The sequence below is a fragment of the Bos javanicus genome, chromosome 28, assembly GCF_032452875.1.
Source record: "Bos javanicus breed banteng chromosome 28, ARS-OSU_banteng_1.0, whole genome shotgun sequence".
NCBI classification, from domain to species: domain Eukaryota; kingdom Metazoa; phylum Chordata; class Mammalia; order Artiodactyla; family Bovidae; genus Bos; species Bos javanicus.
In genome coordinates, this window is record NC_083895.1 from 27,980,602 (window position 1) to 28,007,474 (window position 26,873).

At 49.4% G+C, this 26,873-nt stretch overlaps 1 protein-coding gene across 3 annotated transcripts in view; it reads right to left on the minus strand.

Moving 5' to 3' along the window:
* The window catches only part of LRRC20 (leucine rich repeat containing 20), a 71,565-nt gene extending 46,324 nt beyond the window's left edge, over positions 1 to 25,241 (minus strand). Inside the window, exons 1-2 of one of the 3 annotated variants that reach the window (XM_061405221.1) lie at positions 25,068 to 25,157; positions 20,018 to 20,162 (exon numbers count right to left, since the gene is read on the minus strand). In XM_061405221.1, coding sequence (XP_061261205.1) covers positions 20,018 to 20,099 — 82 coding nt within the window. In that variant the 5' untranslated portion in view covers positions 20,100 to 20,162; positions 25,068 to 25,157. Of the gene's footprint in view, positions 1 to 14,444; positions 14,738 to 20,017; positions 20,163 to 25,067 lie in introns of those variants that run through there. The other 2 variants (XM_061405224.1, XM_061405222.1) reach the window with 2 other exon arrangements.
* Positions 25,242 to 26,873: the final 1,632 nt, after the last annotated feature.

A 26,873-nucleotide genomic window follows, 5' to 3' on the forward strand; every position in this document is an offset into this window, starting at 1 on the left:
CCTACATGCAAGCCACTTAGCACTGTCCTTTAAATTTTTTTATTTTTTATTGAGTTTTAGTTGATGTACAATATTTTATGTTTCAAGTGTATAATATAGTGATTCACAATTTTTAAAGGTTATATTCTATCTGTATTTATAAAGTATTGGCTATATTCCCTGTGCTATACAATACATCCTTGTAGCTTATTTATTTCATCCAGAGTAGTTTGCACCTCTTAATTCACTACCCCTATCTTTTCCTTCCCAGCTTCCCATTCTCCACTGGTAACCACTAGTTTGTTCTCTGTCAGTCTGGTTTATTTGGTGGTGTTATATTCATTGAAAAAAAGAAAGTGAAAGTCACTCAGTCGTGCCTGACTCTGCGACCCCAGACTATACAGTCCATGGAACTCTCCATGCCAGAATACTGGAGTGGGTAGCCTTTCCCTTCTCCAGGGGATCGTCCCAACCCAGGGATTGAACCCAGGTCTCTGGCATTGCGGGCGGATTCTTTACTCTCTGAGCCACAAGAGAAGCCCAAGAATACTGGAGTGGGTAGCCTATTCCTTCTCCAGCGGATCTTCCCAATCCAGGAATTGAACTGGGGTCTCCTGCACTGCAGGCGGATTCTCTACCAACTGAGCTATCAGGGAAGCCCATATATTCATTAGTTTATTTTATTGATTTTTTTTTTTGATTCCACATATAAGCAGTATCATACAAAAGCATGTCTTTCTCTGACTTATTTCACAAAGCATAATACTCTCCAAGACTATCCATGTTGCAAATGGCAAAATTTCATCCTCTTTTATGGTTAAGTGGTATTATATTAACTATCTGGGGGAGATGGTTGTTTCTATCTACTCATTTTTTTTTTTCAGTATTTCATCTCATTTTACTTTTTATTATTTTTTTTTTTTTGGAGTATAATTGCTTTATAAAGTTGTTAGTCTCTGTTGTACAATGATTTGAATCAGCTATATGTATACATGTATCCCCTGCCTCTTGGGCCTCCCTCCCCAGCCCCATCCTACCCATCTAGGTCATCCCAGAGCACTGATGATGAGCACCCTGTGCTATGCAGCAGCTTCCCACTCGCTATTTTACACATAGTAGGGCATACATGTCAGTCCCAATCTCCCAATTGGTCCCACTCTCCCCTTCCCCTGCCCCATGTCCCATATTAACTCAATCCTCACAACAGCTCCATGAGATAGGAATTATTATCACCATCTCTGTTTTCAGAAGAAGAATCTGAGACACACGCCTGCGGCCTTGGTTAGTACGTGGCATAGCCGGCCCTGAGCTAGTACACCGCTATGTACACAGCCTCCCCAGGATATGTAACTGTCACTTAGGATGGTCAGCTGCTCAGAAACAAGAGATTTTGAGCTCCAATGAGCAGACAGATCTTACAAGATTTACAATGGATTGCTATGGACATTGGTATATTACAGTTACCATGGAGCTATATTAAGGAGGCTTAGAGTTGAAAGAGCTGGTGAAAGAATTATCCAGTGCCTGGATGTGTCACTCAGTTGGCTCTGGGACCTCAGACAAGACCCTTTGGTTCTTATGCCCTTGGTATGCATCTCAGGTACATGCTGAGGTTGGAGCTGATCAACTCTGAGACCCCTCACGGCTGCCATTGTGAAATCTAGCTGGTAGTTGTCAGACTTGGCGACACACTGAGCCAGTGACCAGGGGAGCTTTACAGACTCTTGATATCTTAGTCACACTCGCAGAGATTTTAACTTAAACAGTGTGAGCTGGGGCTTGGGAATCAGGGGTTCTCAAGCTCCCCTGGTGATCCTAACACACAGCCAGGGTAGAGAACTCTGCACTACACCATTATCTCTCAAACTTTACTGTGCTGACAGATTACCCAGGGTTTCTATTAGGATAAGGCTTCTGATGGTGAGGTCTGTGTTGGGACCTGAGATCCTGTATTTCTACCAGGCAGGTCCAAGGACCACTCTCAGTAGCAAGGACTAGTCCAATGCAGTGGTTCTCAAAGTGGGGCCCCTAGACCACAGCATCTCCCCAGAATCCATTGTGAATACACATTCTCAGTCCCCATTCCAGACCTACAGAATCAGAAGCTCTCGGGGCAGGGCCCGGCCATCTGTGTTTGTGTGTGTTTTAAGATGTTTATTTACTATTATTATTATCACTGATCACCTACTGGCGGTTTTTTTATTTTCTTTATTTTTGGTTGTGCTGGGTCTTTACTATAGTTGCGACAAGCGGGGGCTACTCTCCCCTTGCAGTGTGCCAGCTTCTCATTGAGGTGGCTTCTCTTGTGGCAGAGCACAGGCTTCAGTAATTGCGGTGCACAGTAGTTATGGTTCCCAGGCTCTAGAGCATGGGCTTAACAGGTGCAGGGCAAGAGCTTAGCTGCTCGGCGCCATGTGGGATCTTCCCAGATAGGGGATCAAACCTATATCTCCTGCATTGGTAGGCGGATTCTTTACCACTGAGCCACACCGGGAAGACCCATCTGTGTTTTAACAAGCTCTCCAACTTGAGTTTGAGAATCACCCTGGCTTAGAGAGACTGGGCTGCCCCCAGCTGTTGTTTCCTGGCCCTGATGGATGGTGATGAAGGTGACAACGAAAGCAACTCACAATCACTAAGGGCTGCCTGGTCTCTGCCTGTGCAGGGGCTTTGAGTTTGCTCACATGGGGAACGTTATTTTGCCCTGGGTGCCTCCCACTTCTCATCAGATTGGGGGATTTCAAGACAGAGCCACTGTCTCTTCATCCTTCTCTCTTGCTTGTTCATGTTTCTGATTCTGACAGAGGCACAGGTGACCTCTGGTGTAGAAGCAGCTGGGCTGGGCTCAGGAGGCCCACATTCTCGTCCCAGCGCCCCCTGCTATTAGCCGTGGGGTCTCATGGAAAAGGTTTCTCCAGGGGCCTTGTTTTCTCTTCTGTAAATGAGGGTTTAGACCATGGGATCTGGGGACTCTCAACCAGGCTGGAGATTCTGTGATTCTATGAGTCTACTGAACAAAGACTTTTGGCCAGTGCTCCTGTCAAAGAGGAGAGGCTGCAAGCTGCAGCTAAGTGTTCCAGAATTGTCCGTGCCTTAGAACATGCTGGAACATGTACTATAACAGGGGGATCTGAGGTTCAAGTCACCCAGGCCCATGAGTAGAGAGCTGGGATTTGAACCAAGAAACCCAACTCCAAAAGCCCATGGTCTTTTCACAACATTACATCACATCAGAGTACACCACACCACCCTCTCTCCTACCACGGTCAGAAGACAGTCCTAAAAAAGGTAACATAGGGATTTCCCTGGTGGTCCAGTGGTTAAGACTCCACACTTCCATTGCAGGAGGCACGGGTACAAACCCTGGTCAGGGAACTAAGATTCCACATGCCTCATGGTATGGCCAAAAAAAAAAAAAAACCAAAAGTAATATAATAATAGCTTACCCTTATGTGGCACACCTATATGCTTGAGACTTTAAATAGTTGACACAATTTGTCCACTTTAATCTTCACAACAACCCCATGTATTAAGTATTAAGTTCATTCTCATTTCATCATTGTAGAGTGTGTGTTAGTCGCCCAGTCATGTCCGACTCTTTGTAACCCCATGGACTGTAACCTGCCAGGATGCTCTGTCCATGGGATTCTCCAGGCAAGAATACTGAAGTGGGTTGTCATTTCCTCCTCCAGGCATCATTGTAGAAACAGGGGCTAAACAGAAGAGGCGCAATGTGACCCCAGGCAGTCTACCCTGAGAGAGCTCAGTTTGGCAGAACAACACATGGGATGATGTGAGGCACTCAAATCAGAGGCCCTCGGTGGCAGCAGACACTCATTCAGGAGGCTGGTATAGAGAAAACCATATTAAAAAGTAGAGACGTTACTTTGCCAACAAAGGTCCGTCTAGTCAAAGTTGTGGTTTTTCCAGTAGTCCTGTATGGATATGAGAGTTGGACTATAAAGAAAGCTGAGCACCAAAGAATTGATGCTTTTGAACTGTGGTGTTGGAGAAGACTCTTGAGAGTCCCTTTGACTGCAAGGAGATCCAACCAATCCATCCTAAAGGAGATCAGTCCTGAATATTCATTGGAAGGACTGATGTTGAAGCTGAAACTCCAATACTTTGGCCACCTGATGAGAAGAACTGACTCACTGGAAAAGACCCCAATGCTGGGAGGGATTGAAGGCAGGAGGAGAAGGGGATGACAGAGGATGAGATGGTTGGATGCCATCACTGATTCAATGGACATGAGTTTGAGTAGGCTCTGGGAGTTGGTGATGGACAGGGAGGCCTGCCATGCTGCAGTCCAAGGAGATGCAAAGAGTCAGACATAACTGAGCGACTGAACTGAACTTATAAAGAAAACAGATTTTTCTGAAACATGAAAATGAAAACTTAGACATGGGCCTGCTAGGAAGAGTCAGCACTCCTTCCAAAAGATCAAACTCCAGCACCTCCGCATGTATCAGGGGCTGGGGCTAGAAGCTGGCATTCTGGCATAAGAAGCAAAGGGCTGCCAGCCTCTGAAACACCATTTGGTCTCTAAAGCTGGGAGGTGTGGGATGCGGAGAGCAGGTGAAACAAGTCATTAAGGACTGGCATCAACACACCACTGCACACAATTAGGCTGTATCTTGTTATCTGCACACAGTATTGACAGAGCTAACTAGCTGTAGAAGGTTTAAGACAAAAAGGATCCCTGGACAACTGCCTCCTGGCAAACCCCATTCTCCAGAGACAACTACTTTAGACATTTTCGGGGATTTTGCTGGTGTTTAATTGCCAATCCCTACAGCAGCCTTTTCCTGGCCTTTCCCCATCTGTCTCATGCCACCTGGAAAGGAAAGGTCACAGGAGAGCTCACTGAGTAATCGCAGAAGTCCAGAAAATTCCACTTCAATAGCGGTATACTGGGCCCTGGCAGGGAGTTAGAGAAGGGCAGAAAGGTACTCAGGAAAGGGGTAAGGTGCAAAGCATCTTCTGGGGACAGGGAGAGACCACTGAACCTGAACATAACCATGGGCTTGTTGTTTCTTCTATGTACTTTACAGATCTCTGTATTATGTGATATTTTTACATTACTTCTTACAACTATCCTCAGTTTAAAGAAAGTAACATCCCTAACATCCAGCTACCCATGGGAACAGGCTAAGGAGGCTGGGTTGGTAGAGATCTCTCTTGATGGGGACGGGGGGAATGGGGTAAAATCCTGGAGGGCCAAGCCCAGAAGGGCTACCGCAGAGCACAGTCGACAGCCCAACCACAAACACGGCGCACGTGAGACTCTGGAGCTCAGAGGTGCTTTCTCTTGACCTCCTGCAGGAGTCCCAGCCTCTCTGGGACATGATGGGACTGCAGAGTGTCTGCCTCCCAAAACAAAGCTGAGCTTCTGGCCCCCAGCCAATAGCCATCATACCTAACAGTTGGAGATGCTCCAACCACACAAGAAGAGCTAGAGAGGTAAAGAAGGAAGAGGTGCCTGAGAGCTCCCTCTTCCTCCAGATCCAAACTGAGGCTTTTCTGGGGCCGAGGCTTTCGTGCTATGGGGTCTCAGGAAAGTTACTTAGCCCCAGCTTCAGTTTCCCCTTCCATAAAGTGAGAACAAAAATTCACACAAAATCCTCTACATGCATGTTCACAGCAGCACCACTTGCAATAGTAGAAGTAGCTCAAAAAAGTAGAAGTTAGCTCAAATGTATATCAACTGACGAATGGATAAGCAAAAGATGGTAGCTCCATACACTGGAATATCACTTGGCCTTAAAAAGGAATGAAGTACTGATACAACAGGATGAATCTCGGGACTTTCCTGGTGGCTCATTGGGTAAGAATCTGCCTGCCAATGCAGGGAACAAGGGTTCAATCCCTGGTCCGGGAAGATTCCACATGCCGCAGGGCAACCAGGCCTGTGTGCCGCCTCTACTGAGACGGTGCTCTAGAGCCCGCAAGTCACAACCACCAAGCCTACGTGCTGCAGCTACTGAAGCCCGCAAACCTAGAGCCTGTGCTCTGCAACAAGAGAAGCCACTTCAATGAGCAGCCCAAGCGCCACCACCAAGAGCAGTCCCCGCTCATCCCAACTAGAGAAAAGCCTGCCCATGGCAACGAAGACCCAGCACAGCCAGAAAAAACAAAAAGGATGAACCTCAAAAAAAATTATGTTAAGGAAGGAAACCAATCACAAGAGGCCACATACTGATGACTCTCTTTACATAAAATGTCTAGGATAAGCAAATCTACAGAGACAAAAGGAGACTGGGGGTTGCCAGGGGCTGAGGGAGATCTGAGAAATCTGGAACAATTGCTTAGTGATACAGGGTTCCTTTCTGGGTGATGAATACATTCCAAAATTGATCGAGGCGATGGTTATACAACCTGTGAATATATTAAAAGCCACAGAATGTTACACTTCGAAATGGTGAATTTTGTGATATGTGAATTATCCTTCAACTTAAAAAAAAAACGTGAGGACAAGATGATCTAACTAACCAACAGGGTTGTTCTGAGCATGAAAGAAAATGTCCACAAGGGGCCAAGCACAGCATGGCAGGCAGCGTGTACTCAGTAAACAAGAGAAGCTGTTGCAAGGCTGCAAAGACATTGTTTTGATGTGAGAATTCATTATCAGGAAATGCTTCAGCTCTGTTGTTCCTTGAAGGAGGAAGAAGGCCCCTGGCAGTCACTTATTCCAAAAACCTCATAGCAAAGAGACAACTGTGTGTGTTATTGTGGAATCTGGGACTTGCCAAGACAATTCCTGTTTCTTCCTGGCAAACCAGCTAATTGCTTAAAAAAAAAAAAATCCTGTATTTAATTAAAACCAAAAGTTAATACCACACAGAATACAACCAAGTGATGCACAGTCACTGACTCGAGATATTAAATTACTTTGTTCAATCAATGACTCATCGCTAACATGCAGAACAAAAGGGGATAGAAACAGGAGCCACACTGATGCCAACAGCATGGCCAGCAACAGCTCTGAGGCCATCACAGCCAGGCTGAGCGGAGGTCAGGTGCTGAGTCAGACTTTGGAGAGGCAGGCCCTGAGGTCTTCTACAAAAACAACAGCAGGCAACACTGACTGAGCATCACCTCATTTGATCCTGACAACAACCTCTGAGGAAGGGCACTACTGTCAGTCCCCTTTTGCAGGTAAGGAAACTAAGGCCCAGAGAGGTTAAGAATGCACTCAAGGTCACACAGTAAGTAACAATGGAGTGCAGCTTGGCTTCCTCTCAAGGACGTCGCCCTGCAGAGCGAGTCTGGAGAACTGGATTCAGATCTGCTGTTGCTCTTAAGTCATCAAATGACCTTGGGCAGGCCGCTCTTGGAGTTTAATATCCTTTTGTGTAAAATACAGAGAATGAACTCAGCCCATCTCTCTCCAAGGGTGGGAACATGCAAATCTGGCAACAAAAGAACAGACTTCTCAAGTTGTAATGTGCCCATGGGTCACCTGGAGATCTTGGCCAGGATGCTGGTTCTGAGTCAGGAGGTCTGGGATGAGGCCTAAGGATATGCATCTCTAACAAGCCCCCCGCCCAGGGATGCTGATGCTGCTGGTCCTCAGACCACACTTTGAGAAGGATGTGGATGGTGATCACTGTGCAAATAACAATCAGACACATAGCGAGAAAGTCCGATTTCAATTTCTCAGTCCTCCAGCCCTTGCTGTTCAGTCGCTAAGTCGTGTTCAACTCTTTGCAACCCCATGGACTGCAGCACACCAGGCCTCTCTGTCCTTCACCATGTCCCAGAGTTTGCTCAAACTCATGTCCACTGAGTCGGTAATGCCATCCAACCATCTCATCCTCTGTTGTCCCCTTCTCCTCCTGCCCTCAATCTTTTCTAGCATCAGGGTCTTTTCAAATGAGTCAGCTCTTCACATCAGGTGGCCAAAGTATTGGAGTTTCAGCTTCAGCATCAGTCCTTCCAATGAATATTCAGGGTTGACTTCCTTTAGGATTGACTGGTTTGATCTCCTTGCAGTTCAAGGGACTCTCAAGAGTCTTCTCCAGCACCACAATGTGAAAGCATTAATTCCTGGCATTCAGCCTTCTTTATGGTCCAACTCTCACATCCATACACGATTACTGGAAGTCCTTGCTTTACCTCCTCTTTAGTGAGGGAGCAAATTCAAGCCTAACCTAAGATTTCATAACAGTGCTGCATTTTAATATTTCTTTTTATGGTTATCAACTATTAATGAAAAATTATGTTGACTTTTCATTTACAGTAATGACTTAAGTTCTTTTTAAATTAATATATAAGCTAAATTTATTTAAAGAAAACTGTTAATCCTGGCAAAGCAATAAAGCTATCCTTTTCTACTTCATCCTCCCCCAAAAAGAAAGATGTTAAGTAATAATAATCATAGTTTATACTCTTACAGCACTGAGCATACCCTAACCACCATTCTAAACACTCATGTGCATTACACAATTTTCATCTTCACAACTCTAGAAAGCAAGGACCTTTCAAAGATAAGAAAACTGAGACTTAGATCAGACTTAACTTGATCAGAGAGATCAAGTAACTTGTCCGAGGTCACACAGCTAACGAGTGGCTGAGCCAGTCTTGAAACCAAGGCAACTTGACTTGAGAGTCAATCACATTACCCCACCTTTGACTGAGAGTACAGCTGGCCCTCTGTCATGGTCAAAACCATGACCATCACATGTACATGTTTAAAGGCAGGTAAACACTTGTTCCTTGCAGGCAGGGGCAGTGTCCTTTCCCCTCCCAGCCTCCTCAACACCCCCAGTGTCCAGCACATTGCCCAGCCCACAGGAAGAGTCAGTGCACGTCCCAGAATATATTTCCCTGATCTGCATTACTGGCAGAGGAGATCTGACAGTATTCTTACTATAACTAAAGCTGCTGGCTACAGGGCAAGAGCTCACGTGTGCGGTCTGGGCGTCTCCACGGGTGATGAGATGCTGGATGACTCAGCTTGGAGCTGGCTTCTGAGCAGGGCAGAGGACAAGAGGGCTGCAGCTGACAGCAAGGGAGACTGCACTTACCCAACAAAGGCAGTGCCCTGGGCACGGCACAGCAGCCGTTATTGACTGACTAGACTTTAACAATGCCTTTTCTCATCCTCAAACAATCTCTCGGGCTTGACATAATGCTGGAAGGAATGCTTTCTTGGAGCAGTAAGTAGGCTTCCTGAGGTCACAGCTAGACAACCGAATAGACCCAGGAAGTGGCAGCAACTGCCTCCACATGCACAGCATCTGACCCTGCCAAACGCCAGTGCCGGCTGCCAGTTCCAACCCCGCCACAACCACCCACTGCCAGTCCTTGACTTCACTCATCGCCCAGACACAGCTCATGCCATTCCACAGTCTAGAATGCCCTTCCCTCTCCTCTCTGCCTCCAAAGATCCTCCTGCCAGCCCAGCCCCACCTCCTCCAGGAAGGGTGCCCCAGCCTCCTCACCTCCAGCCTCACGACACTGCCTGAGTGCTTAAGCCAGACCATCTTCTCCCAACTGGTAAACATCAGCAGACTTGCCTTCAGGATCCGTGAGTGGTGAACTTGACTGGAGCAGCATGTGTCCGCCTGCCGACGACCCCTCAGGCCCAGCACAGAGCTGGGCAAACACTTTTGGACCTAACTATACACCTCACCACCAGGAAGCTTTGTCATGGGATCCCCCTTTATAAAATGGGGGTTCAAATACCCTTTCAGGGAATGAAGAAAAGAATGAGCTAATATCTGTTGAGGCTTTGAACTCATGGGAAGAACCATCCTGTCAGTGGCAAAGATGTGATTATTCTATTATGGTTTTACAGTTAGCTGAAAGAAACCAGCTCATTAACCCTGAAATCCATCTTGACCATGACCATGGCTGCCTTCTCACTGAGGAATCTCTCTCCCTGCCTCCACACCCCACCCCTGGCCCTCCGCCCTCATCACCTGAATACCTCTCTCCATTCAAGAACCAGCAGGCCTCCCCAGCCACACAGGATGAACCCAATCTCTGCAGCCTGGCATTCCCATCAAGGGATCCGGGTCCAACCTCCCCTCTCAGGTACCCTGCTTGAGACTCTACTGCCACCCTCCACCTGACCCAAACTGTTTTTGGAAAACTCCCTTTATTTTCCCATCTCTGGATTTCCGCTGCTTTTGTTCCCATTAAATAGAATGTGCTCCCCTATCCTCAAAATCCTTCTTTCCCATCAACACCATGTTACAAGGTCTTGTCTAAATGTCACTTCTCCAAGAAGCCTCTGCCCACGTCCTCACGTGATGGAACTGCTCCTGCCCTTAAGTTCCCATTGTGTGTGTGAGCTTCTGTCAGGGCATCTCGCCTGTGTGTCTTTTGTGGGAATGACTAACATGTATGTCTTACTCTTCCTGGCTGGGTGGAGAGCTCCTTGAGAGCAAGAATTAATGAGATCCCACTGAGGCAGGAGAGGCCAACAGACTCAAGTTCAAACTCCAGCGTAAGATTTGCTGGCTGTGAGAATCCAGGTAAAACCACTGCAGCTCTCGGAGCCTCAGTTTCCCCTTTCTATGAGTGATGTGAAACCACCACCCGTCCAGAGTCGTTGAGAATATCAGATGCAATCATTTATGTGACAGAGATCTTCTACGTATCTAGCACATGCTAGGGAAAATACAGTGGTGAGCAAGACAGAGTCCCTGGCCTCAAGGAGCTTACACGCCAGTCTGGGGAGAAGAGGGCTAAATACAGTGGCAAATACTGAAAGAATGTCAGGCAGTGACACTGCTCTCAAAAAAAATAATAAACTGGTGTAGTGGGAGAGCAGGTAACTGAGACAGAGGCAAGGGCAGCAACCTCATTAGGGTGGTCAAGGAGGGCTTCTTGGAGGAAGTGGCATTTAGCTGAGATAAGAATTAAAAAGAAGGAGCAGGCCATGCAAAGATCTGGGCAAAGGATGATCCAGGTAGCAAGACCAGCAAGTGTATAGAATAATGCTACATCTGCTATAGCTCAGTAATCGGCCCCCTCCTCTTCCTCTCACCTTTCCATCCTCTGCAGAGCGTTACACAGACAGATACACAATGAATACATGTGGCCAAAATGAACTTGACAGAATTATAAAATTCTGGGGACCAACTGGAGCATGACAAAAATATGCATCCTAACAAAACACAGTCAACCATGATGAGGCAAATGCCAATTAGGGAGCTCATGATTAAACAGCTCTGAATAAACTACAATTTCCTAACATATAAAGGCAAACACAGACCACTCATTTCAGCCTGGGTCACCACACTTACAGCTCGGGCTGTGTCAGGGCTCCATTCCAACGGGACTGGCTTTGCCAGGCCCCTGCCTCACCTCCCCCGATCCCCAGCTGTCTTGTCAGCCAAAGCCATGCTTGCATCTCTGAACGCATTTCATTTTAATAAACTTCTCAACCTTGCTAAATCACCTCCCCAAGTCTATAAATTGAGTAACGCAAGCTTTTGATGCCACAAAATTATCCATTTATACTTCTGAGCAGAACATTTTCGTTTTTTTACCAACATGCATTTTTAAAAGCTGCATAATTATCCATGTAGTTTCAAAGGATATTCCTCTTTGTCTTCAAAAAAAAAAAAAATGCATTTCCCAGTGCCAAGGACACAGGGCAGCCAGGCAGCCTATTTAACCACCTGCTTCTCAGGATGCCTGCTGGTCTGTCCTGGTGGGAGGGATGACAGATACAGTGCGGCTGTCAGGGACATCAGAAGTAGGGCCTCTCTGGGGCAGCAGCACTTCTGCCCTCACTTCCTGCTATACGCTTCTCCAGGGGTGTCCCTTGGGGACCTCGACTCATCAGAATCCCCTTATCCACCCAAACGGCCCGGGTGTCCCTGTTTCAGTTACATCATGACCATCTATGCCCTCCACAACCAGTCGGCTGCCCAGCCCCATTCACAGCCTCTCCTTCCTTACACCCTCCTGCCAGTTCCCTCTCTCAGGTCAAGACCACACCAGCACAGGCCCAGCCATGGAGAATGCCTCTTCCTTGCTATCCCTTCCACGATCTCACATCCATCCTATGCCCTGCGGTGCTCTGCCGGAACCCAGCCCGGATCACCTCATGCCACTCCCTGCTCAGAACCTGCCAGGGGCCCCCCACTGCTGCTCAGACCAGCAGATGGAGCCCCCATCTAACTTTCTGAGCTCAGATGCTGAGTGTGACTCTAGTGTTTTTGAAGGGACATGTTTTCCTCAATCAGGGTGTGTTCTCCACAAGCCAGCAACATTACCTGGTCCCCAACCATCAAAATAGTCTGCCCCAGGCTGCAAGTGAACACAAGGGTAAGAATGTGGGCTCTGCAGTCTCAGCGCCTGGCGCAATTCCCCAGACTTGCAGAAGTTGCTTAGCTTTTCTGTGCCTCAGTTTCCTTCTGTGGAAAATGGGGACAATAATAGCAGTTACCTCCTAAGGCTGAGTGACGATTAAATCACAGGGCGGCTGTGAGGACTGAATGAGCTGTGGTATTAAATTCTTGTAAGCTCAGGGGTTCCCCTGGTGGTCCGTGAAGACTCCACGCTTTCACTGCAGGGAGCATGGGTTCAATCCCTGGTTAGAGAACTAAAATCTGGCACGCACCACCATGCAACCAGAAAAAAAAAAAAAAAACAAAGAAGCTTGCTGTTATTTGTCATGAGTCATTTTGACTCTGAAGATCACTTTTTAGGCTCTCTTTAGAACTTAAGCCCTGTGTAAGATAGAAATGTCACTGGAGGAATACTCAAGGTGGCATTCGAGGCCTTCTGAGATCTGAGCCACCCTCTGCCTCCCCTCCCCGCTCAACTCCCTTGGCTCTCCCATATCTCAGTCTTCCTATTCTCATCACCAGCACCTACCTGCATGCTGCTCCACCTTTGCTCAGACACACTCACTGAAACCACCCCTCTCCTCACTCCTGTCCCACACCTACATCCCTAAACCTGCTCCAACCTTTAGGTGCAGCTGAAATGCCGCCTTTTCGGTGCAACCCCCTCAGCACGTATGCTAAACCATCGTCCAGTGTGTACGCATCTCAAGACAGGAGAAGGGGAACTCGCCCTTATTTAGTTCACTTTAGGTTCTGCAAGTGTTTGACACGGCATGCAATTGGCTGGCTGCCCGGCGGCCATCTCCAGGACTTGCAGCATCTCCACAGGTCACCACACAACCTAGGTCCCAGTGTCCCCACTATGATGAGACCTCCACCTCCCACCAGGCTTCCCTGGAGGCCCCTCATGGCTGGACTGGCTCTCATAGCTGGGGTGGTTTCTGTAGACTGAGCAATGAACACAAAACTAAGGGGAGAAGACTAAGCGATTTGCACCCACAGGATGAAGGAATTCCTCCATCCCTTCAATGCATGTCTTCTGCACATCTACATTGCGTCAGGGCAGCATCACAGCAAACAGGGACTCAAGGAACAGGTGGGCTATGCTTGAGAATGTCCACCACAGACCCCCACCCCCCGAAATCCTTATTCTCCCTCCTTCTAGAAGTCTGAGGTCTAGAGCACAGCTGGGAGGGAAGGGGTGGGGCTCTGGCCATTAGAGCTGCTTCCCCTGAGATGGGGACTCTGGGACCCCCCAGTAGAGAGACTTGAGCCACAACTAAAGGGCTTTGGGATCCTGTCCCACCACTGCTATACACTGAAACAACCTCAGGACCCATCCTCATCTCTAGCTCTAGAGCCAGCCAGGGTAACATCATAACAGTCCCTCTAGCTCCACAAGACGCTGTGCTGGGGGACCTGCAGACCAGAGCACAGGATGGGAAGAAGCCTATTCTCTCTGTTTACTCTTTGGGCCTTGTGCTTTGTGCACTAGATACATGTCATACTTATTGTTTTAGTTAAACATACATAGATTTTTTAAACTGGAGTATAATTACTTTACAATGTTGTGTTAGTTTCTGCTGTACAGTGTGAATCAGCTGTGTGTATACATATATATCTCTCCTTCTTGAGCCTTCCTCCCACCCCTCTTAAGTGAAGTGAAAGTGTTAGTCACTCAGTTGTGTCCAACTCTTTTGCAACCCCATGAACTATCACCTGTCAGGCTCCTCTGCCCATGGGATTCTCCAGGCAAGAATACTGGTGTGGGCTGCCAAGCCTTCCTCCAGGGGATTTTCCTGACTCAGGGATCAAACTCATGTCTCCTGAATTGCAGGCAGAATTCTTTACCGTCTGAGCCAGCAGGGAAGCCCATCCCCTCCCCTCCACCAAGTTAAACATATACAGTTTTTAAAGTATTTCTCAGAGTGCAAACACCCAGGCTGGAGCCACAGAACACATTTCTCTCTCCATCTTAAGAGCTGCCTTCCAAGACTAAGCTGTTTCTTTCCCTCCACAGCCCCTTTTATATGCAAGGCTGGAGCTCCAGAAAGGCCCCCAATGAGTCCATGCCAATCTGAACACATAGGCAATGCCAGACCGTGGCATGGTGCAAAAGGATAGCCAGAAACCCCTACCCAAGCCCCTCCTCACCTGCCTGAACAGTGGGCTCAGTCCTGCCCACCTGGACATGGCCCTCTGTGTCCATCTCTCTGGGTCAGTTCAGAAGCAGCCAAAATGCCACAGGCATGCTGGGCTGGGCTGACGTCACTCAATCGTCTCTGAAATGAGAAGGGCAGCCCAGGCCCAGGCCCTGCATTTCTGCACCACAGGCTTCTGCCTTGTGCCAATGCAGTGCCAATGAAACCTGTAAGCGCTCTGAAAGCTCTACTGGCCTTCCTTTCCATACTGATTATTTACCCCTGAATGATACCCTCACACAGCAACTCCCCAGCAGGGTCTCACCTCCACCCCTTTCTCAGCACTAGCACATCCTGTTGACACAAGAGCCCCTGATCCCGCCCCCCACCAGCACCCACATCCTGCTCTCTCCAGAACCCAAGGGCCAAAAACTAAAGAGTGAGATCAAACTAAAGAAAGGAAGGAAAAGCTCATCACAACAGTTGGGAGACTGGTTACCTCTCAGGTGGGAGGGCCTTCTGGAGGTTCTGGCAATATTCCATGTCTAGACTTGGGTGGCAGTTACATGAGTATGGATTTATAAATGTCTGCTAAAGTAAGCATATATGATCTTATGAACTTCGCTACTTGTGTATACCTTTTCACAGCTTTTTTTTTAAGAAAAATGATTGGGTGAAGGCCTCTTAGAAAAGAAAGCCAGGGTGACCTCTCTAAACAAGAAACATTTAGTTTGAACCTTAAGGTATGAGAAGGGCCCAGCCATGAAGAACAAGGAACAGCATACCAACAAAGAAAGCAGCATGTACAAAGACCCTGAGGCTGGAAGGAGTTTAGCAGTTCAAGGAACTGAAAGGTGGCCAATCTTGCCGGATATAATGAGAGGAATCCTGAGGGGCCCAAAGTGCGGTGGGAGAAATTGGCAGGAGTCAGTCACCCCCAGGTGTGAAGTACCAGCTTGGGTTTTACTCTCTGTGCACATGGAAGCCAATGAGGGTTTAAAAGAGAGAGAATTACAAAAGCTCAGGGCTGGAGCCTCACCTTTACAGACAGGAGACTGGCCCATAGTTGGGGTTAGGGTGAGATCCAGAACCCCAGCTTCCTGATTTCTGGATCAGAGCCCTTCCCATAAAACAGAGCTCCCATCTTCTTCTCAGCTCACCAACCACACTCCACTTGGCTCCAGTCCTGCCACAGCAGAGCTGACTGTACGGGCCATCGGGCTCAACAACTTACATGCATGAGCTCCTAGAGCAGTGGTACTCAGTGGAGTGGAGTTCTGCTGCCAGGGGACACTTGGTAGGGCCTGGAGACACGGCTGTCACAACTTGGGGGGAGCAGCAGAGGGGACTGCTAGCATACAGTGGGTAGAGACCAGGAAAGCTGTGGAACACCCTACAATGCACGGGTTAGCCCCCTACCAAGAATCATGCAGCCCCCAGAGTCTACAGTGCCGAGACTGAGAAACACCCACTGAGGGATATAAAGCCTTCATTTCAAATAAGTGCTGAGCCCTGAAGGGAGAAAAGCCCCCTGCTCAAGGGTGTAAAGGGGAGGGGAGGATCAAGGCCAGTTCTCAGCCTCCCAGGACCCCCTGTCCAGAGAGATCAAGTCTAGAGGGGGAGTTTTAGGCAGAAGGCTTCAGGTCACCCCTCACATCACATTGTCTAGGAAAGAGAGAGGGGAGAGAAACAGGGGCTATGCCCTCCTCCCCTGGCAAACACCTCCACCCCCCGCCAGCCTGCTTCCCCAGCTGAGAGGCAAGAAGCAGAGGATGGCAGGTTTGAAGCTTCCAGCCTTCATGATAAACAGACAGGCAGTCCCGGCCAGGCTGAGGGCTGCCCTGTGAAAGCCGGCTCCCCACTCCACGCCTTCAGAGCTGACCTGTACCCAGCTGACCCTCAGGACTCTCCAGGCCAGGTGACACAGCAGCGAAACACAAAACACACCCCCCTCCCCCACGAACAGCACCAGCCTCCTGGGCTCTAGGTGTCCCATAAGCCCCTCCTGGGGCAAGACAGACTGCTCCCACCACAAACCCCGGCTGCCCCCCTCCCTCGGGGGGCGGGGGGGGGTGGTCTGTGTGTGTGTGTCTGCCTCCTCCTCTTGACTGGGCACTTCTGGGGCACTTGAGTCCTCCGGGGAAGGCACATATAGTACGTGCTCGTTGTGTGTTGACAAAGGAGCTGGTGGCAGTGTCTGACCCAAAAGAAGATGTTATTCTGATCTAGTGAGTACGTACGGAGTGCTTCCTGACACTGCACTTCCCCAGCACCCTTGCTCAAGAAAGGAGCTGCCACGGAGCTGGCAGGACTGGAGACACAGAGTGTGAGTTGGCCTGGGCGGGGAAGCCCTTGTCGGGACCAGGCGCTCACACCCAGAGACAGCCTGGCCAAGTCCCGGGCTCAGCGGCCTGTCACCAGATTGGCTGGTAAAAGGGTGCCATCTGCTGGTGAGACAGGAGAAAAGTGGCGCAAGTGTGAGTGAGCCTGGGAGGAGAGAGGGAGGGCTGGAGGGGAAGGGGGAGAAGGGTCTTGGTCTCCTCACTTGGTTATCTCACAGAAGCCAGCCTAGCCCCTCAGTTCCCTGGAGATGGATCAAGTCCATGTTCATATTCACTCTCTCTGTCTCACCCCCCCACACACACACACACACATACACACACACACATATCTAGAGACCTACCCAGATACTTCCAACCCCCAGCCAGTTCCCTACAACACGCCAGGAAAAGAAAGTTCCAGATCGTAAATATTAAGCCAGTGGTTCCCAAAATTCAAGGCAGGGAAGAATCATACAGAGTTCATGTTAACATGTAGGGCACCAAGCCCACCTTCTGAGATTCCACTGTGAAAGCTCTAGAGTGGGGTCCACGCTTTGCACATAAGCAGGTATAGCCCATGGGGGCAGCCCCTTACTCCTTACCACCTAAGACATCTTAAACGGCCATGCAGATATTAGACTCTAATTATTTTCCTCCTTTCAAAGGACAAGGTCGGCTGACTGTGTTTCCAAAACAGTGTGAGAGGAGAGGCAGCCTAAGGAGGGAGGAGGGTTACTTGGGTCTTCAAGCTCTCCTCTTCCTAGCCGCCCCTCCCCACAATGGGGGCAGCGGGGGTGCACAGGAAAGGCAGGGCTGAGCTACTCAGAGCTGTGCTGAGCCTGGCTCCAGCTCTAAACAGCTGTGTCACTAGCAGGTCATTCACACCCCCAGCCTCAGCTCCAGCATGTTAAACAGAGGAAGCTCCTACTTCATTTCTTTTTTTCACCTTTTTGGCATGTGGGATCTTAGTTCCCCAACAAGGAATTGAACCCACACCCCCTTTTTTGGAAGACAGTCTTAAACACTGGACCACCAGGGAAGTCCCAAAACTCCTACTTCAAAAGAAATACAGCAGAGGAGACAAGGTAAATACCCTAGTGCTACAGAACATTTAGAAACACTGCATTAAAAAGTTCCACGCTCCAGTTTCTTCATCTGTAAAATGGGGATATTAATATCAGCTCTGGCCTACAGTTGTGAGAATTAAGTGAGTCAAAACCAGTAAAGTGCTGACAGCAATGTCTGGCATTTAATAACTGCTCCTACCACCTTAATGAGGGAGGTGCAATTACCACCCCCATTTCATAGATGAGGAAACCAAGGCTCCAAGAGGTAAAGCAATCTGCTAAGGGAGCAGGCTAGTGGGTGGCAGAGCGGGGGTTCAAACTCAGGCCATATCAGTGCAGGAGAGCCTTGAGCACTCAGGTAAGTGCAACCACATGAGTGACCAGCACAGGATTCCAGAGTTCCTCTCCTGACGGCCCACAGCCCTCACCTTCCCACGCAAAAGCTCTCCCCTCCCCCACCCCACGCGGCTCTCTGCCAGGCCTCCCTCCCAAACCAAAGGCAGTCCAGGGGCTAAGACTCCACACGCCCTATGCCAGGGGCCTGGGTTTGATCCCTGGTCACTGAGCTATATCCCACATGCCACATGAATCCACATGCCACAGTGAAGACCGAAGATCCCAACTAAAAGCTGACACAGCCAAATAAACAAATACATAAATAAACTTTAATAATAAGTGAATATTTTTTTTAAAAAGCCAATGGCTATCTTCAAGTCTGTTTGCTGGCGGAGATGTTTCTCTCACTATTGCTCAGTTCAGTCAACACCACTAAGTGCCTACAAAGTGCTAGACGCTGCTCTGGCTCTTGGCAGGTGGGGGACAAAAGACACAGGATCTCTGCCCTCCAGGGACACTGAATGAGTGCTCCAGAGGAGGAAGGGAGCAAGGGGTGGATCAGGTAGGGCTGAGGGCTTCCTGGAAGAGGTGGTGACCAAGCACATCTTGAAGGCTGAGTATCCCTCTACTTTCTGGGCCACCACCCCCTGCCCTAAGACCCTCAGAGACACCTGGCCAAAGGCTGCTAGCAGAAACACTCCACCTTCCCAATCTCTCAGGCAGTAACTCTCTTGGAAATGCTCCTCCGTGACACAGACAGACAGACACAAGAACACACATGCCTACCTGCTGGTGAAATTCCTCTCTGTGTGCCAAAGGCCCAAATCAAATCCCAATCCAACTACTTGTACAATCATCCCCTGGGCAGGTCTACACTCACCTCCTCTGTGTTCCTGCCACACACCTGTGACTCTAAGCGGGCACTTACGTCCCAGAGGGTCACACACACAGATCACACACACACACTCTTATATATGGTGGAAAATAAATAAATATCTGAAAGTGAATGTGTTAGTCACTCAGTCGTGTCCGACTCTTCGCAACACCATGGACTGTAGCCCACCAGGCTCCTCTGTCCATGGGATTCTCCAGCCAAGAGTACTGGAGTAGATTGCCATTCCCTTCTCCAGGGGGTCTTCCTGACCCAGGGATCAAACCTAAGTCTCCTGCATTACAGGCAGATTCTTTACCATCTGAGCCACCAGAGAATCCCCAATAAATGTCTACTGAATTCAACTAAATGGGATGGTTTGTCTATATGCTTACAGCCCTAGGGTAGCTACATGGGCTAAAATGCTATGACCAGTTCAACAATATATGACATGATTCAATTAAAAAAGTGGAGTGAAAAGGGGCCTCTTGGCTGGGTGACCTGGAAAAAGCCCACTTGTCTTTCCCCCCTCCATCTCCTCATCTGAAATCTGTGGCTAGTCATGCCTGGTGGGTAACATCCATCACGGGGAGGCTGTGAAGATTCAGCAAGGTCACACTCATGAGGCACCTGTGCACGTCCTGGGGCTACTTGGAGCGTTGTCTACCATCACCTGGTCCAAGGGCACATACATATTTGCAGCTGTCAATAGTCTGAGGAAGCAGACAGGCTCCCAGCAGATGACACCCCTACTCAGGGCATTCCAAACCTCTTTGATTATGACCCATACCAAGAAACATGTCATATGCTGGGACCCCATATATACAAACTGAGCACAACTACAATAAAGTCCATGGAACACTGCCCTTTATGCCGAAGGGTGCATACTGATTCGGTGTCTTTCACCTTCCCCTTCTATCTCATTTCCAGCCTGATTAAATAAACCACGGAGAGAGGGCCCTGCAGCTGGAAAAGCCATGCCCTCACTCACCCAGGGTGTCGGAGCCGCTCTCCACGGTCTCGTTGACCTTCCTTGCAACTCTGGCCACGGCCTCACCCATCTTCCTCAGCATGCAGACGCGGGTATTCTGTCGCCAGCCACCAGGCTGGTCTGCTGCTCACAAAGGAACCTGCGCCTGGGAAGACACAGGGCCATGAAGTGCCCACCCACAATCAGCCAAGGACCCACCCTTGACCTGCTTTCCCCAGGGACCCAGGAAGTCTACAGGGAGGGCCCCAGGCCACTCACCTCCTCCTGAGGGGCCCAGAGCCCAGGCAACATCAGGCTCGGCCTTCAGAACCGCTAATCCGCCCATCAGCCCAGCCCGACCAGCTTCCTTGGAGGGTTAATATGTGTGACCTCGCCAAGACCTCAACTCGTGTCCAGGCAGGTGTGAGGACTCTGGTGTATGCTGGCCTGTGACTCACTGAACTGGCAGGGCAGCGGGGAGGAGGCAGGGTGCAGCCAGGTGCACGGAGAGACACCTGTCCCTCCATCCCACAGCCTCAAAGCCCTGTCCACTTCTCCAGCTCCCAGTTCTCCTCAATCACCTTTGCCAGGCTCCTTCCGCGACCGGGAAATGGGGACACAAAATCTCAGCTGGGTCAGACCTCACCGTTTGGAGAGTGGGTGGTCTCTAAGAATTCCCTCCCCCATGAGACAGTAAGGAGAGAAGGTTACAGTTTTAGTCACAGACCTAATTGTCACCCTGATGCTGAGTTTATCGGCAAGACCCCAGGGGAAAAGAAAGTAGGGGCAGGAAAATGAGAGAAAGAAGACTGGATCACTGGAGAGAAGAGGCTTAAAGAAGGGTGAGGATGGGATTTCCCTGGTGGTCCAGTAGTTAATACACCATGCTTCCACTGCAGTGGGTGTGGGTTTGATCCCTGGTCTGGGAATTAAGATCCCACATGCTGTGTGGCAGAGCCAAAAAAAAAAAAAAAAAAAGATGAGGACATAATCAAAATGAAGACATAAGGGACTTAGAAAATGCCTCCAACTCCTTTTTATTACAGAGAAGGAAACTGAGGCAGAGAGAAGGACTCAAGGAACCTGGCCAAAGTCAAACAAAGTAAGTAAATGGCAATAATCTAACTGAACTCCATATCCAGTGCTCTCTTCCTTACAAAAGTCACCTACATGGCCAGAAGCAGCACCTCATGGAGAAAATGAATTTGAGGCCAAGGTCACTGCCCTTTTTTGCTCCTGACTCCCAATCCCAGATCCACAGACAGCTCAAGGAGCTCTAATGAACACATCTGAGAGTCAAAGACAGGACAATGTGAAGGGCAGAGAGAAGGGGGTGAGGGTCCTGCTCAGAGCTGCCAACAGATACCAAGGAAAAGTCCACATGAGCTCAACTGGACAGGGAGGCCCAGTCAAGCCCACTCAGCTGCTCAGGGAGAGTCAGTGATGAGCTCAGTGTGTGCTTGCATCTCGCCAAGGATACACACAGGCCTAATGCCCAGCTCTGGCGTTTCTTAGTTGAGAAGCCTTGGGAAAGATTCTTAACTACTCCAAGCCCCAGTTTCTTCATCTGAGTAAGAGCTCTAGTAATACCTACCACCCTGGGTTCAAATGAGGACTGAACAAAAAATACATACCTTTCTAGATCAGGGCTCAGGACACGTAAGTTACTTCCTAAATGCTAGCTGAAAGGATGAAGCAGGGCACATGCAGACATGACACCAGCACCTAATCCCAGTTAAATATCCATATGACTCTGAACAAACAAGTCAGTGGAACTCATCTTTAAGGAATGAGTAGAACTTCTCATCGCTTCACCTCCAGGAAATCCTCCCAGATTGCCCCAACCCTCAGCACTCTCTCCTCCCTGAGTTTCAGTAGCACTTAAAGACTTAGCACAAACCTGGGTTATTTATGAGCTTTTAAAGATATACATACTTGTCCCCCCATTTGGCCTGCAGGCAACTTAAGACAGGGAGCAGATATATACTGTGCTTTCCCCCTGCACTTTATACCACATACTGAAAAAATGCTCAGTTGGTATCCCCCAATGGTGACATCAATCAACAGACATCATTTGGGTTTCAAATCTAAATACAAGTCAACCGACTCTTACAACAAAGATACCGTCTAAATAGAAGGGTCATGAGTCATAACAAGGCCAGGTAGGCAATTTGCATAAGATGTGCCAGGGTAGAACAGTAGGGAATAGTTCAGACTACGGCAAACTGAACTCAACACCTTCCCCCTCCTACCTTTAAGACCATCCTCCTAAGCCTGAGTCACAGCAATGCTGCTGGAAACTTGTGGACTCAGTTGAATGCCTTTATGAATGAGAATCCTGAGGACCCAAGAAGAGAGGTAAATCAGCTAGATAGAAACAAAAAAAATCTCCTAACTCCCAGACTAGGCTTCTTCCTACATACCATTCTCCCTTCTTTACTCATCTCCAGTATTCGTCATCAATAATCACAAACATGTATTGAGCATAGGTTAGGGCTTCCCTGGTAGCTCAGATGGTAAAGAGTCTGCCTGCAATGTGGGAGACCTGGGTTCGATCTCTGGGTCGGGAAGATCCCCTGGAGAAAGAAATGGCAACTCACTCCAGTATTCTTGCCTGGAAAATCCCATGGATGGAGAAGCCTGGTGGGCTACAGTCTAAGGGGTCACAAAAAGCAACTCCACCACTGAGCAGTCGACTAACATACACAAGGTACAGGGCGAAAGCACAGAGAGGAAGGAAATATAAGAATTTGACTGAATCTGACTTATGATTCTGACGAGGAAGGCTTTTCTAAGGAACATCACTAAGGCAACCCTGGCCTCACAATAGAAGGTAAAGGGAAGGTAAATCTCCAAGTTTACCCAGGGTCTGTGCTAATCCTGGTGGGACTGGCTAGGTTGACTACTGACTACTTTCAATCAGGCACTATACCTGTAATTTCTATCAGCTGCCACCAGGTGGGAGCAGTAGCGCCTTAGAGTCAGAACCCATTGATTAAAAACTAGTCAAATTAAAAACCTCACCAGGTGGTGGCAAGCTCAGACATCCTATAATATGGGTCAGAGATTGGACCTCAAAGCAGGAACAGGAAGAGCCTGTAAAATCTGGCTGTCAAAGCAAATGACTAGAAGAGGGCCCTTACATTCCAGAGGATGCTCTGCATACAGCACAGATATGCCCTAGACTCCCAAGAGGTTCCAACTGCCTAAAATCACCACTCCACTCTCTGGGTAGGAAAACCACGCTTCCTTCACCCAAAACCACCCCTCCACCAAGGGAGAATTCCTTATAAAGTCCAGCTGACAGTCCCCCTTGTAAGTCAGGTGACCAAGGCCTGTTACTCTTTGGCATAGGCAGGGCTGAGACCGGAGGGTGACAGGACCACATGCGTATGAGGCCCAAGATGGGATAGGAGGGCCCCAGAATTGAAGGAAGAACAAACTTGAGATGATAAGAGTCTAGAGTGTGCCCCCAAAAGCGATCCTACAAGGCTGCCCAACTTCACTGTCAGCTCCTTTCAGCACCAACCCAACACTGGACCTCTTTGACCAAAAAGTAGCAAGAATTTATTGAGCATGTAACAGGAGCAGACAGAGAAAGGGGCTTGGGCCAGGGGTTGGGGGGCTGTGGGTGGAATACACCAAATTGCACTTCTTTTCTTTTTGGTTTTAAATTGTTTTAAAGAAAAATAGAGAATTGTCTGAGTCACACATGAGTGATGCAGAGAGGTATGAGCCCACTCTTCACTAAGTGTGAAGCCCCTTAGGCAGAGCTGCCCTAGAATGTGAGGGGTCTCTGACTAAACAAACAATTTGAGTCAACCAAAATCTTCGTGTCAGCACCACCACTCTGGCTGCCCGTTCTCATTCAGTTCCATGAAAGGAAGATCATGCTAGGAGAGATGATTTTTGCTTAAACACTGACCACAGCCCTCCGATAGGGCTCCTGCCCTCATCAATGAGAATTCTACCTTATCTGAAGCCCCGAGATCTGTGCTAAGGAGCTGCTGCAACACCCCATGCGCACCAGCTGCTCCTATATTTAGTTACTGGTGTGGTCACTTGGGAACTTTAGAGCCTGGCAGCCGCCCCGAAGGGCAACTGGAGCCTCTTGCGCCATGTGTGCAAGCTCCCCCCACCGCTGGCTGCAGCGGGTCATCTGGACCTCGCCAAGTTAAGGAGCCACTGGAGAAGTGAAAAGCATTCGGCTGGATTGGACCCAAGTAGACCCGAAGGCCCGGGGGAGCGCGCCTCTGTCTGTCGAGGCCAGACCGAGTTGACCCATTTCTCCACTCAAGGGAAGAAGCCCGCTGGGGCGAGAACGCGACGGGCTGGCCGCCCTGTTTTTGAGCCACGGAGTTCGCCGATCCCGGTGCACGCTTCAGTGTGGGCATCTAAGAGTCCTCGGGCCGCACCTCCCAGGACTGAGCGCGGTGGCCAGGGCAGGGTCCCCAAGCCTCGCTCTAGGGGCCCGCCTCACCGTCTTCCCCACCCCCCGGCGCCCGCAGCCAATGGCTCCTCGTCGCCGGCCCTCCGCTCGTTCGGCAGGCGGGGACTGGAAAGAATAAAGCCAGCAGAGGGGTAGAACGCTGGTGATCGCCGAGGGCCGGGGACTCCCGCGGTACCCCGAGGCCGAGAAGCACGCTCTGAGACAGGCAGTTCCCCAGAGCGGAAGCAAATCCTGAAAGTGTGGCTTGAGAACGAAATTTACAATAGCCTCTTCGAACAGGGGTGCCTCCCACGGGGAACGGAGGCCCTCTTGGAACGGATTCCCCAGGCTCCCTATTTCCTGGTACCGCGGCGCCCGCTCCCCCGAGCCAGCTGCGGTCCAGCCGCAGTCTGCAAGCCAGAAGCGGCCTGGCGCCGGGCCCCTTGGCACTGCAGAAGTCACAACTGGTGCACCAATGCTCCTTCCACCGGGTGACTTGGGGGAGGGGAGGGTACTCTTCAGAAACAAGGACATTTCTCTCCCTCTCTCCCCCAGCCCCTCCAGCGCTTAGCCTCAGACTAGGTTTACTTTGCGGGGCACGAAAGTGGTGCCCGATTCCGGGCCGATCTCCGCTCCACTTACGGCGACAATGCCTCCTAGCGCCCTGCGCAGCGCAGTCACGCTCCCTCGGCCGCCGGCGGCGCCCCATGCAACAGCGGCTAGCTGAAACCGGCCGGGAGGGGCTCGAGGGGCTGCGGGCTCTGAGCGCGCGGCCGCTTGGCCAATAGCTGTGGCAGGCGCGGCCGCGAGGCGGGAGCAGGCTGTCTTGTGCAACCAATCAGTGTGCCGTTCCCCACGCCGCGCCCGGCAGCGGTGCGCCGGGAAAGGCGGCCCGCGCGCTCGCGTCCGCAGGGTGGATCCGCTTTGTGTTCGACTTATGGAGCAAAAACGCTCTGGATGGCCGTAGAACCGAATGCGCAACAGTTTCCAGGATCAATAAGACTGAGTGTCCGGATTTGTTTTTCTCAAGGGAGCAGAGTTGAACTAGCCAGATCAGGGAGATGGGGACAAGGAAGCTTTTCTCGTAATGCCTCAAGGCGCCCATGCAGGTTTTTAGAGGCAATTAATTCTGGCTACTGCTAAGTTATTTCTCCCCTCTAGATCCCAATGTTCTTCTCTATAAAATAGAAATTAAAATGTATAAATATCTACTTCACAGGTCATTGTGAGGATTAACACATGAAAAGTTTAGTGGGGTGCCAGGCATGATGGCTCAGGGAAGGGTGGCTGCTTCATAAACCTAAGTGACCTAAGTTTACAGAGGATTTCCCATAGATTCTTTATTTTTTTTTGAAGGTAAACCAAGACCTGGCTGCATCAGGTCTTACTGGGGCTGGAGGGATCTTCCTCGCTTCACCCAGGATCTTTCATCGTGGGGGCGCAGACTCAGTAGTTGCCCCACCACACGTGGGATCTTAAGTTACCGGACCAGGCATCAAACCCACCTCCCCTGCATTGCAAAACAGATTCTTAACCACTGGCCCACCAGGGAAGTCCCTTCCCATATATTTTTTTCTAGGCACAGTGGAGAGGACCAAAGAGATGAGGCCCTGAACTCAACCAGCAATGGTGGTCAAAGTCAAACCCTCCAATAAACAGAAGCGTGTGTGCAAATATGTGGGAACCCTGAAGAATAATGTTTAATTCTGCCCCTGGGGATTGGGGCAGTTAGAGGAGGAATACACATTCACCTGGGTCTCGGTGGATGTTATCAGTTAAATTGCATCTCCCCACAACCAAAAAAAAAAAATATGTGTATATATATATATATATATATATGTTGAATTCTTAACTCCCAGTACCTGAGAATGTGGCCTGATTTGGAAATAAGGTCATTGCAGGTATAACTAGTTAAGATGAGATCATACTGGCATAGGGCGTGACTGATGTCCTTATAAGAAGAGAAGAAACACAAAGACTCATAGACACATAAGGCCTTGTGAAGATGGAGGCAGGGTAGAATGATGTGTCTACAAGCCAAGGAATTCCAAGGATTGTGGACAAGGATGGGAAACTAAGAAGAATCAAGGAACGGGTGCTCCCTCAGAGCCTCCATAAAGGAACCAATTCTGCTGACACCTTGATTTCAGACTTCTAGTTTTCAGAACTGTGAGAATAAGTTTCTCTCATATTAAACTACCTGCTGCTGCTGCTGCTGCTAAGTAGCTTCATTCGTGTCCAACTCTGTGCGACCCCATAGACGGCAGCCCACCAGGCTCCCCCGTCCCTGGGATTCTCCAGGCAAGAACACTGGAGTGGGTTGCCATTTCCTTCTCCAATGCATGAAAGTGGAAAGTGAAAGTGAAGTCGCTAAGTCGTGTCCAACTCTGAGCGACTCCATGGACTGCAGCCTACCAGGCTCCTCTGTCCGTGGGATTTTCCAGGCAA